The sequence below is a fragment of the Nicotiana attenuata genome, unplaced genomic scaffold (genome assembly GCF_001879085.1).
Source record: "Nicotiana attenuata strain UT unplaced genomic scaffold, NIATTr2, whole genome shotgun sequence".
NCBI lineage: Eukaryota > Viridiplantae > Streptophyta > Magnoliopsida > Solanales > Solanaceae > Nicotiana > Nicotiana attenuata.
This window is the reverse complement of record NW_017670921.1, coordinates 177,617-193,595: the sequence shown is the minus strand read 5'-3', so window position 1 is coordinate 193,595 and position 15,979 is coordinate 177,617. Positions and strand designations below refer to the sequence as shown.

The 15,979-nt window shown below is 40.7% G+C and overlaps 1 protein-coding gene across 2 annotated transcripts; it reads left to right on the top strand.

Annotated features, from left to right (window-relative positions):
* Nucleotides 1-12,191: 12,191 nt before the first annotated feature.
* Nucleotides 12,192-15,346, top strand: LOC109244496 (probable xyloglucan 6-xylosyltransferase 3). Of its 2 annotated transcripts, none has more exons than XM_019411596.1 (2): nt 12,192-13,721; nt 14,856-15,346. In XM_019411596.1, the coding sequence occupies exon 1, from the start codon at nt 12,313-12,315 to the stop codon at nt 13,672-13,674; it is 1,362 nt and encodes a 453-aa protein (XP_019267141.1). In that variant the 5' UTR covers nt 12,192-12,312; the 3' UTR covers nt 13,675-13,721; nt 14,856-15,346. The 2 variants fall into 2 exon arrangements, with proteins under 2 accessions (XP_019267141.1, XP_019267142.1); XM_019411597.1 differs by having other exon boundaries at nt 14,809-15,346.
* Nucleotides 15,347-15,979: the final 633 nt, after the last annotated feature.

Below are 15,979 nucleotides of genomic sequence, written 5' to 3'. Positions count from 1 at the left end.
AGCTTCTGTGAAAGTGCAGTGGAGAAGTCGGCCCGTGGAGGAGGCTACCTGGGAGACCGAGCGGGAGATGCGGAGCAGATATCCTCACTTGTTTGAGGCTTCAGGTATGTTTCTTGACTCGTTCGAGGACGAACGTTTGTTTAAGAGGGGGAGGATGTAACGACCCGGCCGGTCATTTCATGATTACCGCTCCGTTTCCCCCCATTTCTGCCTCTTATTGCTTTGTTTATCGGTTCTATGTATGATCGGGTTGGTTGGCTTGGGTTCGGAAAGGTCTTGGTAAGGCTGAGACACTTAGTGTCTTTTGAGGAAGCTTAAGTTGGAAAAGTCAACTGGATGTTGACTTATGTGTTAGAGGGCTCGGATGTGAGTTCCGATGGTTCGGATAGCTTCGGGAGGTGATTTGAGACTTAGGAGCGTGATCGGAATGTGTTTTGGAGGTCCATAGTAGATTAGGCTTGAATTGGCGAAAGTGGAATTTTGGCGTTTTCCGGTTGATAGGTGAGATGTTGATATAGGGGTCGGAATGGAATTTCGGGAGTTGCAGTAGGACCGTTGTGTCATTTGGGATGTGTGTGCAAAATTTTAGGTCATTCGGCGTGGTTTGGTAGACTTTTTGATCGAAAGCGTAATTCGGAAGATTTTGAGAACCTTAGGCTTGAATCCGATGTGTTTTGGTTGATTTGATGTTGTTTGAGGTGTTTTAAAGATTGGTATAAGTTTGGATGGTAGTATAAGACTTGTTGGTGCCTTTGCTTGAGGTCCTGGGGGCCTCGGGGTGATTTCGGATGGTTGACGGAAGGTTTGGAGTAGAGTTTGATAGCTGAAGTGTTTTTGCTGCTGTCATAACCGCACCTGCGGTTAGGAGGCCGCAGGTGCAATGCCCGCAGAAGCGAAAGGCAGCCGCAGATGCGGCCACCGCAGAAGCGATCGAGGAGGCGCACCTACGGAAGCGCAGGTGCGATATTTTAACCGCAGATGCGGAAATGGTCACTTAAGTGAGAAACGCAGGTGCGGTGGTCTAGACCGCAGAGGCGGGACCGCATGAGCGGGATTTGGACCGCAGGTGCGTAAGGCCTGGGTCAGAAGGTATATAATTCTTCCTTCGCGATTTTCAGAGGTTTTCACCATTTTTAAACGCAATTTCTGGAGTTTCTGGGCGATTTTGAAGAGAGAATTCAATCATAAAAACTCGTTTCTATGGTATTATTTCATGGATTAGGGCTGTAATTATGGAAACTAAGGGTTAAATATGGAGGAAACTAGGGCTTGGAAACTTAGACCTTTGATTAAGGATTTGACGGACCATTTGTGGTCGGATTTTGGAACTTTTGATATGTATGAACTCGTGGATAGATAAGAAGTCTAATGATGTAAAATTTGTCGAATTCCAAGACGTGGGCCTAGGGGTCGGGTTTGGTTAATTTCGGGATTCGCGTTTTTTTTTTATTGTTTTCGAGTGGGCTTTGTCCCCTTAGCATATTTTGATGGTTATGGCCGATTCGAGGGGCAAAGGCATCGCGAGCTAGAGTTTGGGCCGAATTGAGGTGAGTAATGATTGTAAATGTTGTCCTGAGGGTATGAAACCCCGGATTACACATCGTTGTGCTATGTTGAGGTGACGCACACGCTAGATGACGAGCGTGGGGTCGTGCACTGTTGGTGATTGTGACTTAGTCCATCCCGAATGACTGTTCTACCGCGTATTTGATTGAAAACTATTTGGTGTATTCATGTTTTGGGCTAAATTCCATATTTGGGCTTCGTGCCAACTGTTTGGACCCTTAGGGGATTTTTACTGCTATATTCCTCATTGTTTTGACTTTATACTTGTACTCAGTCATGCTATATTCTACTGTTTTCTTAACTCAGCCATGTTTACTCTGTTTAAACACATTAAATGATATTTTAAATGATATTTTGGGCTGAGCATCATGTTTTACTGTTACCCGAGTGGCTTATGAGATTCTGACAGAGTAAGGCCGAGGGCCTGTGTTGTGAGGATACTTTTGGGTCGGGCTGCATGCTGTAGCGGTGATACACTGATTATGATTATGAGGCCGAGGGCCTGAGATTTGTATGCCACGAGGTGGCTTGTTGATATGAGGCCGAGAGCCTATTGATTATGCCACGAGATGGCTTGATATTGCGCTTGGGCCATAAGGGGCCCCTCCCGGAGTCTGTATACCCCCAGTGAGCACGGATACCCATTGTGATATGAGATATAGAGCCCGAGGGACTGGTGTTGTTCCATATTATTGCCCGAGGGGCTGATTCTGTTGACATTGTGCCCGAGGGGCAGATTTTATGTGTTTTATCACTTCTTGTTGCCTTTCTTTTACTTGTTTAACTGCTAAAAAGGTATTTTTAAAGAAGCTTATTCTGAACTAAGGTGTTTTACGACATTTCACTATTTTGTTGCACTTTATGGGTTTTATTCTGCTTCTTTATAGCATATTGTTGTGTTTTACGAGATTCCTTATCGCTCAGTCTTCATTTATTATTATTACTCACTGAGTTGGAGTACTCACTTTACTCCCTGCACCCTGTGTGCAGATTCAGGCGCTACAGGTCCCGCTAGCGAGTGTTGATTTCTTCCAGCTCAGGCGCTCCGAAGATTCACTACGTAGCTGCTCGGCGCTCGCAGCCCAGTGCTTCTTCCCCTATCTTATTTTTCTCTTGTTTTAGTTCTGTAATAGACTATGTAGACTCTTCCTGTTTTTAATCGGTTAGTAGATGCTCATGACTGGTGACACCCCTATGTCGGGCAGTGTTGGTTGTTTTCCGCAAATTGTGTTATTCACCTTTATTTTGGGATTATTATTATGTTAAAGACTTAAATTGTGCTATTCTAGTTGTTTAAAATGAATTGTGTGATGTGTCCGCTAGCCTTGTCTTCACGAGAGGCGTCATCACGACCGGGTCCGAGTTTAGGGTCGTGTCACGAGTAATGTTTCTTCATATAATAGTTGTACATCAATCATGTATGGTTAGCTTACATCTGGGGCAGTCTTGCATCATGGGAGCAATGAAAGGAAAGAGAAGTGAATATTGATGGTGAAGAGATTCCCCTTGTTGTCTCCTCTATGGAAGCTGTTACCGCCTCCCAAAAGATCCCCCCTTTTGGGTTTAGTTAGTCCTATTTATATTAACAACTTCTCTATTTGTTCAATGGTATTTGACCAGCATCCTTTCTCATCGTTGTGCCCTCTATCGTTTGCTTGACCACTACGTTTGTTCTGCGACGTGAGTTTTCCTACGATCCGGCCCTGACGATGGCCGAGGTGCTCTTTGTCATCTTGCCGTGTGGGCATGACTGCGACTTGGTCGACCTCATGTCGTTCCATTTAGGGACGATTAACCTATGGTCAGATTTTGACCCATACAATATTATTATGCCTATGTGTTACCATTTGGTTATTGATCTACTTTCTCTCTATTTAAAATATATAGTGTTAATAAAGTTAAATTATCTTTGTATTTTGCCTAGTAGTATTGCTTTTCATTGAGAGATACATGTTTGATTTACATCACACTCTGTATTATACTAATTTTGCATGTTGGAATCTACACGTACGGATTGTTAGTGGTGTATTTGCAGACTTTTATTGTCATTCTGCCAATAGTCATTAGCCATCACCTTGAAATTCAATTCAAAGTTAGAAAAAGGCCGTAGGTCAACAACCCAATTGTGAACCAAAAGAAAGTTGAATACAATGGAACCCACCAAGCGTCGGCCACTCAGGAGAGTGGAAGTGGACCTTCCCTTTTTTCTCATAAAAATCAAAGCAGCCTTAACCATTTATATAACTAGTTTTAGGGTACGCACGGTGCGCGTGTACCCTATCTCAATAAGTATAAGTATAAAAAAAATGGAGTTATAAAATGTAACGACCCGACCGGCCGTTTTGAGCCCTAGCGCGTCGTTCAGCAGTCTGAGGCCATGAGCAGCTTCATTTCAGGTATTATGACTTGTACGCGTGGTCGGAATTGAATTTCGAGAAGTTCAGAGTTGATTTGGAAAGAGAATTCTCATTTCAGAAGCTTAAAGTTGAAGGAATTAACCAAGATTGGATTTTTGAGTAAACGACCTCAGAATCGAGATCTAAAGATCCCAGCAGATTCGTATGATGATTTCAGACTTGGGCGTATGCCCAGTTCGGGTTTTGGATAACCCGGGAGCGTTTTGGCGCCTATTGTGGAAGTTAGCATTTTAGAAGAAATTTCATAAGTTTGGTTGGGATTTCGAGTCTGTGAATAGCTCAGTATGGTGATTCTGGAGTTGGGAGCGCGATCGGAAGTGAATTCGGAGGTCCGTAGGTCATTTTGAAGTCATTTGGTTAAAGATAGAAATTTGAAGGTTTTTGAGAAATTTGACCGGAAGTGGACTTTTTGATATCGGGGTCGGAATCCGATTCCGGAAGTTGGAGTGGGTCCGTAATGTCGAATATGATTTGTATGCAAAATTTAAGGTCAATCGGACGTGATTTGATAGGTTTAAACATCGGAAGTAGAAGTTTGAAATTCTAAAGTCCATAAAGCTTGGATTGGGGGTCGATTCGTGATTTTAGCGTTGTTTGTTATGATTTGATACCTCGAGCAAGTCCATAATGTATTTTGGGACTGGTTGGTAGGATTGGTTGGGGTCCCGGGGGCCTCGGGCGGATTTCGGGTGGTTAGCGGATCGAAATTGGAATTTTGGGAAAGGCCTGAAGAGCTGCTGCTTCTGTCATAACCGCATATGCGGTTTTTGGACCGCAAATGCGGGACCGCAGATGCGGCAATTCAATCGCAGATGCGGCCAAGCCAGGAACCGCATGTTCGGCTCCCAAGCTGCAGAAGCGGCTCCACATATGCGGCTCCCAGACTGCAGATGCGGTTAAATCCTCGCAGATGCGAAAATCGCTGGGCAGTGAGGTTCATTTAATACGAGTTCAAGACCATTTTTATTACATATACACTTTTCCATTGGCGATTTTGGGAGCTCTGGAGAGAAGACTTCCACTTAGCATTGTGAGGTAAGCTTAATTCACCCATCCTTAGTTTAATACTTGTATATTAGGTAGATTAAACACTAGAAATTAGGTAAAATCAAGGGGTTAGAGCAAAACCTAGGGTTTTAATAAAACTTGGATTTAACCACGGAATTTGTTAGGTAATGGAGTAAAAATCATATATTCTTGATCCCTAGGTTCTGGGTAGCAACTTTCTTCAAAAATTTCCGGAATCCGGGCACGTGGGCCCGGGGGTGAATTTTAGGAACCTTGCATTTAGAGTTGGAAAATTGGTTTAATAGTTAGAATATGAACCTTTGAGTATGTATTGACTAGTTCTTACCCTATTTGAATAGTTTCGGATCGTTCGGCTCCGAATTGGAGGTTTGAGCACGTTCTTGGATCGGAATATAGGCTTCGGAGCGAGGTGAGTCTCCTTTCTAACCTTGTAAGAGGGAATTGTCCCCATAGGTGAAATATTGATTATGTGCTCCTATTTGTGGGGGGGCTACGTACGTACGAGGTGACGAGAGTCCGTACGTAGCTACTATTATGCTATTGTCCGGGTAGTTAGGACCCAAAAGCATGCTATACTTGGATTATTTGTGAACCTATTGATAGCTTGAAAGAACATTGAATTAGTAAATGAATTTTTAAAAGGATTAAACTTCATTTCCTTAGATCGTTAAAAGGGAATTGGCTTTATTTGGATAAATGTTCTCTGATAAATTCGCAATTGGCTATTTGGGCATGTATTTCTATGTGTGCCTGCGTCGCATGTATGATTCGCAAGCAGGGTATTTGTTTATTTTATGTTGACCGCGTCGCAGGATAGTTCGCGAGCGGGGTAATAGATGCATCTATGGTTCGCGCCGTTTGACCCTCGGCAGTGCACAATTTATTTTCTGTTGGAGCGAGCCGTACGCCTCGCCATGATTTGCGCATGCTTGTATTGCTGCCTTGAACTTATTAAAGTTGTTATTGCCTCTTCATGGCTTGAAAATATTTGGGTAATAATGAAACGGGATTTTGGGGATTTCCTATAAAAGAAGTAATTGCTTACTTGTTTCCTTCTATCGGATAAAAATTATGTTTATAAAAATCCACGATTTACTGTATTATTGACATCATTATTGGACCACTAGTAAGTGTTGAAGTCGACAATCTCGTCTCTACTTTTTTGAGATTAGACGGGATACTCATTGAGTACACATTGTTTTCGTACTCATACTACACTTCTATGCATTTTTGTTGCACAGGTATATGTAACTCTAGTGGCCTACTGGGCGTAGCAGCATGGGTGATACGGAGACTTAGGTGAGCTGCACTTCTCGAGGCGACCCGCAACCAGCAGAGTCTCTTTCAGTTATCTGTATTTGTTTCCTGTCCAATATTGTATTCCGGACGGTTGTTTTATTATATTATTTCTTAGAAATTGCTCATGCACTTGTGACACCGGGTACTGTGATGGTTTTGAAATATTTTGTATTGATTGCTTATTATTTAATTTGAATTGAAGCAGTTATCGTTTTACTTATGAAATTTAAAGGAAAATATTGGTTTCCAAAATTGTCTAAATTGGAATCTAATTAAGTATTTTAGTTGGCTTGCCTGACAACAGTGTCCGGCACCATCACGACCCTTAGTGAATTTTGGGTCGTGACAATTTTCATTAATGTGGTGCTTATACTTTCCTGTGCTGAGGGTCTATTGGAAGCAACCTCTCTATCCTCGTAAGGTAGGGGTAAGGTATGCGTACACACTGCCCTCCCCAGGTCCACAGTGTGGGATAATACTGGATATGTTGTTGTGTATTTTGACTCATGATTACCTTTAATTATTGATATAATTATGAAACTCGTGATAAGTATCAGTAATAATAGTATGATTCTCATGATAGAGCCATCCAAATAATAAAAGAGATCATATTTCAGCAACACTAATCGTGAATTTGAAAAAAAATTCCAATCAGTTGAATACAAGTACAGTGTCATTAAATATTATCAATAAATAGCTTTTAATTAGTTAACTATAAATCGCTTTTATAATTCAAAAAATTAAAAATGTATAGGCAAACAAAAATAAATATTGCAAACACCATTGTAATAAATAATCTGAATGGACACTAAAATTTAAATGAAAAGTTAATAGACTTTTATACCTTTTGAAAATTATATTACATTACGATACCTTCATGTTGGTTAATATAATAATAATAAATATTAATGTCACGACCCAAAATTCACTAAGGGTCGTGATGGCGCCGGACACTGCTGTCAGACAAGCCAACTAAAATACTTAATTAGATTCCAATTTAGACCATTTTGAAAACCCAGATTTTTCCTTCTAATTTCATAAGTAAAGAGACAACTGCTTCAATTCAAATTAAATAACAAGCGATTAATACAAAATATTTCAAAATCATTCCCAGAACCCGGTGTCACAAGTGCATGAGCAATTTCTAAGAAATGATATAATACACCATCCGTCCGGAATACAGTGGACAGAAAGTAAATACAATATATTCGAAGGGACTATACTAGCTGCCGGCCGCCTCGAATAATGCAACTCACCTAGCCCCCGAATCATCTGTGCTGCTACGCCCAATAGGCCACTAGAGTTACATATACCCGTGCAACAAAAATGCACAGAAGTGTAGTATGAGTACGAAAACAACGTGTACTCAATGAGTATCCCGTCTAATCTCGAAGAAGTAGAGACGAGATGGTCAACTTCGACACTTACTAGTGGTCCAATAATGATGTCAATAAGTCATTAAATCGTGGACTCTTATAAACATGATTTTTAATCCAATAGGAGGAAACAAGTAAACAATTATTTCTTTTATAGGAAGTTTCCCAAAATTTCCTTTTCATCATTTATCCAAATATTCTCAAGCCATGAAGAGGCAATAACAACTTCAATAAGTTCAAGGCAGCAATACAAGCATGCGCAAATCATGCCGAGGCGTACGGCCCGTTCCAACAAAAAATAAACTGTGCACTGCCGAGGGTCGAACGGCGCGAACCATAGATGCATCTATTTAATCTGCCGAGGTGTTCGGCCCATTCCATAAATAAACACACAGACAGTCAATCAAGAAGTCCACACGGAGTAATAATCCAATGAAAACAATTCCTCTTTTAACCTTTTAAGAAAAATAAAGTTTTATCTGTTAGAAACTCGTTTACTAATTCGATGTGATTAAAGCAATTCAAGCCATCAATAGGTTCGTAAATAATCCAAGTATAGCATGCTTTTGGGTCCTAACTACCCGGACAATTGCATAATAGTAGCTACGTACGGACTCTCGCCACCTCGTGCGTACGTAGCCCCCACAAATAGGAGCACATAATCAATTATTTCACCTATGGGGACAATTCCCTCTTACAAGGTTAGAAAGGAGACTCACCTCGCTCCGAAGATCCATAACCGGCATTCCACGCCCTTCCGAAGACTCGAATCGACACACAACGCTCCAAAACTAGCCAATGATTATACAAATCCATTAATATATGCTCAATTACTCATTACAATCCAATTTAATAGCAATTCCCAACCCCGATCGAAAAGTTGACAAAAAGGCCCTCGGGCCCACGTCCCCGGTATCCGAAATTTTTCGAAGATAAAGTTTACCCATAGATTCACGAACTCAAATATATAATTTTCTCTAAATTCCATACCCAAAATCATGGTCAAAATCCAAGAATACTAATTTTTTAAGTTTTTCCTCAAACCCCAAGTTTTCTACAATTTCCATGTTTAAATCCATATATAAACCTTGCATTTAAATCAAAAACTGGCATAAATTACTTACCTCATGATGAATGACGGAACCCCCTCTTCAAAAGCTCCAAAAATTGCCCAAGCCAAGAGAGAAATGGGTGAAATGAACTCAACCCCGATTTTTAAACATTCTGCCCAGCCCAGGTCCGCCCTTCTTCACGTTCGCGACATTCCACTCGCGTTCGCGAAGGCCAGTCACCCAGCCCTTCGCGTTCGCATATAAGGCCTCGCGTTCGCGTAGGCCAAAGACCCCAGGCCCAGCTTTTTCCTTCTACGCGTTCGCGATCTCCTCCTCGCGTTCGCGTAGCAGCTCAGCCCACCCCTTCGCGTTCGCGACTCCCCCTTCGCGTTCGCGGAGGCCAAAACCAGCAGCCTCCCACTTTCCTCTTCGCGTTCACGAGACTCCCTCCGCGTTCGCGAAGAAGGAAACCAGATACCAGCAACCAGCAGCAGCTTTTTACCCAAATTCGATCCGTTAACCACCCGGAATCCACCCGAGGCCCCCGGGACCCCAACCAATCATACCAACTAGTCCCAAAATACATTACGGACTTGCTCGAGGCCTCAAATCACATCAAACAACGCTAGAATCATGAATCGACCTCTAATCCAAGCTTTATGAACATTAGAACTTTAAACTTCTACTTTCGACGCTTAAACCTATCAAATCACGTCCGATTGACCTCAAATTTTGCACATAAGTCATATTCGATATTACGGACCTATTCCAACTTTTGGAATCGGATTCCGACCCCGATATCAAAAAGTCCACTTCCAGTCAAACTTCTCAAAAACCTTCAAATTTCTATCTTTAGCCAAATGGCTCCAAAATGACCTACGGACCTCCGAATTCACTTCCGATCGCGCTCCCAACTCCAGAATCACCATACGGAGCTGCTCCCGGACTCGAAATACCAAACGGACATCGATATCACTGAAATGCACTTCAACCCAAACTTATAAAATTTCTTTCAAAATGCTACTTTTCACAATAGGTGCCAAAACACTCTCGGGCCATCCAAAACCCGATCCGGGCATACGCCCAAGTCCGAAATCATCATACAAACCTGCTGGAACCTTCAGATCCCGATTTCGAGGTCGTTTACTCAAAATTCCAATCCTAGTTAATTCTTTCAACTTTAAGCTTCCGAAATGAGAATTCTCTTTCCAAATCAACTCTGAACTTCCCGAAACTTAATTCCGACCACGCGTACAAGTCATAATACCTGAAATGAAGCTGTTCATAGCCTCAGACTGCTGAACAATGCGCTAGAGCTCAAAACGACTTAATTTCTCATATGAATTTGTATGATAATCATTCTTTTATAAAAAACACATGTAATTAGGTTTAACCAATACCCATCCAATTAAATTCTTTGTATAATAGTTAAACCTAATAATATGGAGTCTTTTTTTATTTTTCATATTTTTCGGTTTGAGTTCCATTAAGGAATAAGATGAAATTTATATTATGTACTTGCGTAAATAGAATTTATTTTTACGACCATAATGAACATAATATTGTTACAAAATATATTCGAGTACGAGCAACATATTATTCTGTTATTTTTGAACCATCAAAGCAAATGCACAACTCATATACCAAAGTTATGATAAGACATAAAAACACTTTTGTATGATGTACATAGTTTTTCTTTATTAAATTGGCATTATAATCAATATTCATCATTTTCAAGAGTTTTTTTTTGGTTTGTTTGTTTTATAACTCAATCACATAGGTTAAGCTAGTAGGGTAAAAATGTAATGGAGTGATTAAAAATCACGCATATCATAATTTTCCAAAAACTTGATTAGCACACATGAATGACTTGACAAATAAGATGTTATATCATTCAAGATGAGGGACATATTGACTCAAACTAAAGACGACAACGATAACAACAACAACTCAGTTGAATCCCACAAGTGAGGTCTGAAAAGAGTAGTGTGTGCGTAGATCTTAGCCCTACCCTGAGAAGGTAGAGAGGTTGTTTCCGATAGACCCCCAGCTCAAGAAAGAGAAAAGAACCAGTGGAAACAAGTAATATCAGCAAATATGCTAGAAAGATAGTAACAACAATCTCAAAGTCAAAAATAGATGGAAAAAAGAGGTAGCAACAAGTCAACAACATGCAGTGACAACAACAGGTACTTAGAGACCGAAGCGGAAGAAAATAGGAAAATAGGATAAAATACTAACAATCTAAGACAAAAAATTACCATACTAACCCTAATTCCCTCGGTCCGTAACAGAAATACGCTCGACTATCTATAACTTCTATCCTAATCATTGACGTTCACACCCTCTTATCAAGGGTTATGTCCTCGGTAAGCTGTAACAGAGCCATGTCCTATCTAACCACCTCTCCCCAATACTTCATAGGCCTCCCTCTACCTCTTCTCATACCCACCAAAGCCAACCGCTCGCACCTCCTTACTGGGACATCCGAACTTCTCCTCTGCACATGCCCGGACCATCTTATTCTCGCTTCCCTCATTTTGTTCTCCACGGGGTCATGCCCACCTTTAGCCGGATATCTTCATTCCTAACCTTAGCCAACCTGGTATGTTCACACATCCATCTCAACTTGCTCATCTCTGCTACTTTCATCTTGTGGGTATGAGATTTATTGACTGGCCAGCATTTTAATCCATACAACATAGTCGCTCTAACGACAACTCTGTAGAACCTCTTTTAATATAAGTTTCGGTAGCACATTCTTATCACACAAGACTCTGGAAGCTAGCCTTTATTTTATCCACGCCACTCCAATACAATGTGTTACATCCTTATCTATCTCCCCATTCCCTTGGATAACTTGCCAACATGCTCTCATGGGGATGAGTTGTGAGTCTAGGCTCAAGTCGTGAGCATGCCCAAAACTCGAGGATTCCAAAGCAAGCAACTCCAACGACCCTTGTAACGACATCACAATACTGGATTCACCGTTTCGTAATTTGGTCTTACCTTTATCCCTTTTAAATGATTAACCTTGTCAATTAACAGTTCTTGCTAAAAAAATTCAAATGACGTACCTGAAAAAATTTGTACGTCCAGGGGCGGAGCTAGCCCTCTGTTTATGCGTTCGGCCGAACCTAATAGTTTTTGTGCAGATTTTGTATTTGTCTGGTGAAATTCATGTAATATGTACAAATTATTATTTTAGAACCCAGTAACTTAAAAGAACTAGAATTCCGAACCTATAAACTTCAAATTCTGGCTCCGCCTCTGTGTACATCCGACAAGAGATATAAGACAAATTGAAGTTTGCCGTCTCTATCCATTGACCGCATAATGGAAAAAATAATAAGTTGATTGAAAATATTATAATAAAAAAGTTTATACTTCAAACAATTAGTTAAATTTATAAAATTCTTGAAGGGTATTAAAATAGTACAGTAGTAGAATAATGTTATCCAAACAGTAAGCTTCTAAATCGGACAGAGAGCATTTGTTTTACTCAGCTCACACAAAGCTCCCCCGTCGGTACTTGTTTTCAGCTGAAGAAATTACATTACACACGTTAGAAGCATGGGCCAAGAAAGCACATTCACAGCCCAGAAACGCGCCGGTGCACTCCCTGTAACAACCGCCACCGCCAATGGCGGCGTCCGCAGCCGCTCCGCCACCAATTCTTCCGCCTTACCACGCGGCCGTCAGATCCAACGTACATTCAACAACGTCAAAATCACCATCCTCTGCGGCTTCGTCACTATCCTCGTCCTACGTGGTACCGTCGGCATTGGCAACCTCTCATCCTCCGACGCCGAGACTCAGAATCTCATAGAAGAAACTAATCGGATCCTCGCCGAAATGCGATCCGATAAGGACCCGGACGACCCGGTTGATCAACCCGAGACTTTCATGAGCCTGAATGAGACTTATAGTTTAGGTCCGAAGATTGTTAATTGGGATAAAGAACGGAAAATGTGGCTCCAGAAGAATCCAGAATTTCCGAATTTGGTTAATGGTAAACCTCGGATATTACTTGTAACCGGTTCTCCTCCAAATCCTTGTGATAATGCAATTGGAGATCATTATTTGTTGAAGGCAATAAAGAACAAGATTGATTATTGTCGGATTCATGGTATTGAAATTCTGTATAATTTAGCTCATTTGGATAAGGAAATGGCTGGTTATTGGTCCAAACTGCCATTGATTCGTAGGCTAATGTTATCTCACCCTGAAGTAGAATGGATTTGGTGGATGGACAGTGATGCATTGTTTACTGATATGGTTTTCGAGATCCCTTTATCCAAGTATAATCGTCATAATCTTGTTATTCACGGGTACCCGGATTTGTTGTTTGATCAGAAATCATGGATTGCAGTGAACACCGGTAGTTTTCTCTTTAGGAATTGCCAGTGGTCTCTTGATTTGTTGGATGCTTGGGCACCGATGGGACCTAAAGGTCCTATTCGAGATGAAGCTGGGAAGATTTTGACAGCTAATTTAAAGGGTAGACCAGCATTTGAAGCGGATGATCAGTCTGCGCTAATATACTTGTTCATATCACAGAAGGATAAATGGATGCAGAAGGTGTTTGTTGAGAATTCTTATTATCTACACGGATATTGGGCGGGGTTAGTTGATAGGTATGAAGAGATGATTGAGAAGTACCATCCCGGTTTAGGCGATGAGAGATGGCCATTTGTTACTCATTTTGTAGGATGCAAGCCTTGTGGGAGTTATGGAGATTACCCTGTTGAGAGATGCTTGAAAAGCATGGAGAGGGCTTTCAATTTTGCAGATAATCAAGTGCTTAACTTATACGGGTTTAGGCATAAAGGATTGTTGAGTCCTAACATCAAAAGGATTAGGAATGAATCTGATCACCCGCTGCAGTACGTAGATCAGTTAGATGTTCGACGTGCAAAGCACAAGAGCACATGAACTGATAGCTAGGGAGTACATTGTCTTTCGCAGGAAATAATCTGCAGGTATAAGAGATATTTACTTTCTTTTTGTTGAATGTATAGATTTTTTCAAACATCAATTTTATTGGTTGTGTCGACTAGACCTAGTTTGTTAAGTGCCAAAACATTAGCTTTGCCACTATCAGATACTGATCCGTGCGAAAGAGGCTTACATGGATATGAATGATTGAAGAGATAGCCTCTTTGAACAGCAAGCTTTGTGCTTTTCTTAGCTCTAATAAGATTTCTTCATTTATTGGCTAACTCGGCTCTTGGCTTTTTCTAGCTCTTTCCTCCAATTCACCTAATGCTAGTCAGTAGTCACTATAATTCTGTGCTGATTGAGGTATTGCCATGGATATGCATATGGATTCACTATGTGCTGATTGAAGTATTAACTACTTACTATATGAATGTGGAGAAGTGTCATATGGATTATAGGAATCTATTGATTCATTTAGCAGATTGGTCTAGTCCAGTGTGTCAACTCTTCATACATGCTCATATTGAATGAAGAATAGGTATAACCACAGTTGGTTTCATTGACGCTTATTTTAAGATGCTATATAACCACAGTTGGTTGCAGTGATGCGATTTCGAATGGCTATACTTTCGATGACATGCAAGCACCATTTTCCATTTTTGCGATTTTAAGACATTATTTTTTCTCATAACCGTGGTGTCCGGGCCGCTAGCGCACCTCGACTAATTTCACGGGATAATTGGTACCTCCACCAGCAACAAGTACCAGGTAACTCTATCCACAAAGTTTGGACAGATGAGAAGAAATCACCTAGTATTTTTTGTCTCCACTGGAATTCGAACCCGAGACCTCAGGTTCTCAACCTACTTCATTGACCAGGCCACAACCTTGGGTGCGATTTTGAGACATTATATAACCACAATTGGTTGCAATAATGCGATTTCGAATCTCTATACTTTCGATGACATGCAAATCTGCAGAAAGTAATGCAAATTGCATCAATTATTGAAGCTTGTTCGAGCTTCAGCTAGTGTGGAGACGTTTTCTTTACTGCATGTTTGAGCAGAGCATTGTGTGTCGAACCAAGGATTTGATATCATAATAGTATTAACTATTTCTTCTCCTCAGCCTCTAAAATCTGCAAAAGTGTGGTGACTATTCTCCAATATTGGCAGTTTTTCTGGGTCTGCCTTGGGAGGTGCTGATGAAAGGCTTGATCTCTCGCACCAATCAAAAAATTAAAAAAAAGAAGGATTTGATCTGTCTCGAACGAGAATGGCACTCTTGCTTCTTCTGCCTCTCTTACTGTTGTAGCGAAGCATCGCATGATGAGGACAGAATGTCTTTTTATTTGATCTACCACGGAGGAAGTCTGTTTTTAAGTTTGATTATTTGTAGCAACATTTTAGCTTCTGAGCAGTTGATGGAATTCGCAGCTGTATGAAATCATGACCAGTAAAAGGAGGAACTGCTGGAATCATCAGACAAAATCAATAGAATTTGCATAGATAGCCTCAAGATATCACGATAACACTTGTATAATTGCAATTCTTTGTCACTACTTTATTGTTCATTTTTTGGTATGTCGTAGTGGACAAAAAATTTTGATTTTGACCTTGGAAGTTTACCAGTGTTAATACATGTTCTTTGGTTCTTTTGCCCATTTTTTATAGTTTGGTTAGCCCCTTTATATCATTACTCATCCAAGCAGTTGCCGGCTAGTTGATTAAGGCATGTATTAACGAAGATATGTATTATTTACAATGTCATTATAGACAATTATATATAGTTATGAGTTAAAATGCCATTATACAACATTTTAGAGGCATGTATGAGCGAATATATGTCCCTTATAGGGATGTCAAATGGATGGGTTAGGCTGATTTTGGGCGGGTCAAAATGGGCTGAGTCAATAAATAGAGTAAAAATAGCACGGTATAGCCAGTTTTCGGACTGGTCAATCAAAAATAGCCAGCGTTTACCAAGTCAATGAAAAATAGCCACTATTTTGCTGCAATAGAGACCGGTCCAGCATAATATACTGGAGTTCGCGCACTTGTGTATGAACTCCAGCATATTATGCTGGACCGGTATACTTTGCTGGCTCCAGTATAATATACTGGAGACTGGAGCACCGGTGCTCCAAACTCCAGTATATTATACTGGACCAATATACTTGCTGGAACTCCAGTATATTATGTTGGAGTTCTAGTGTACTTATGCTGGAGTTCCAGCATACTCATTCTGGAACTCCAGTATAATATGCTGGAGTTCAAGTATACTTATGCTGGAACTCCAG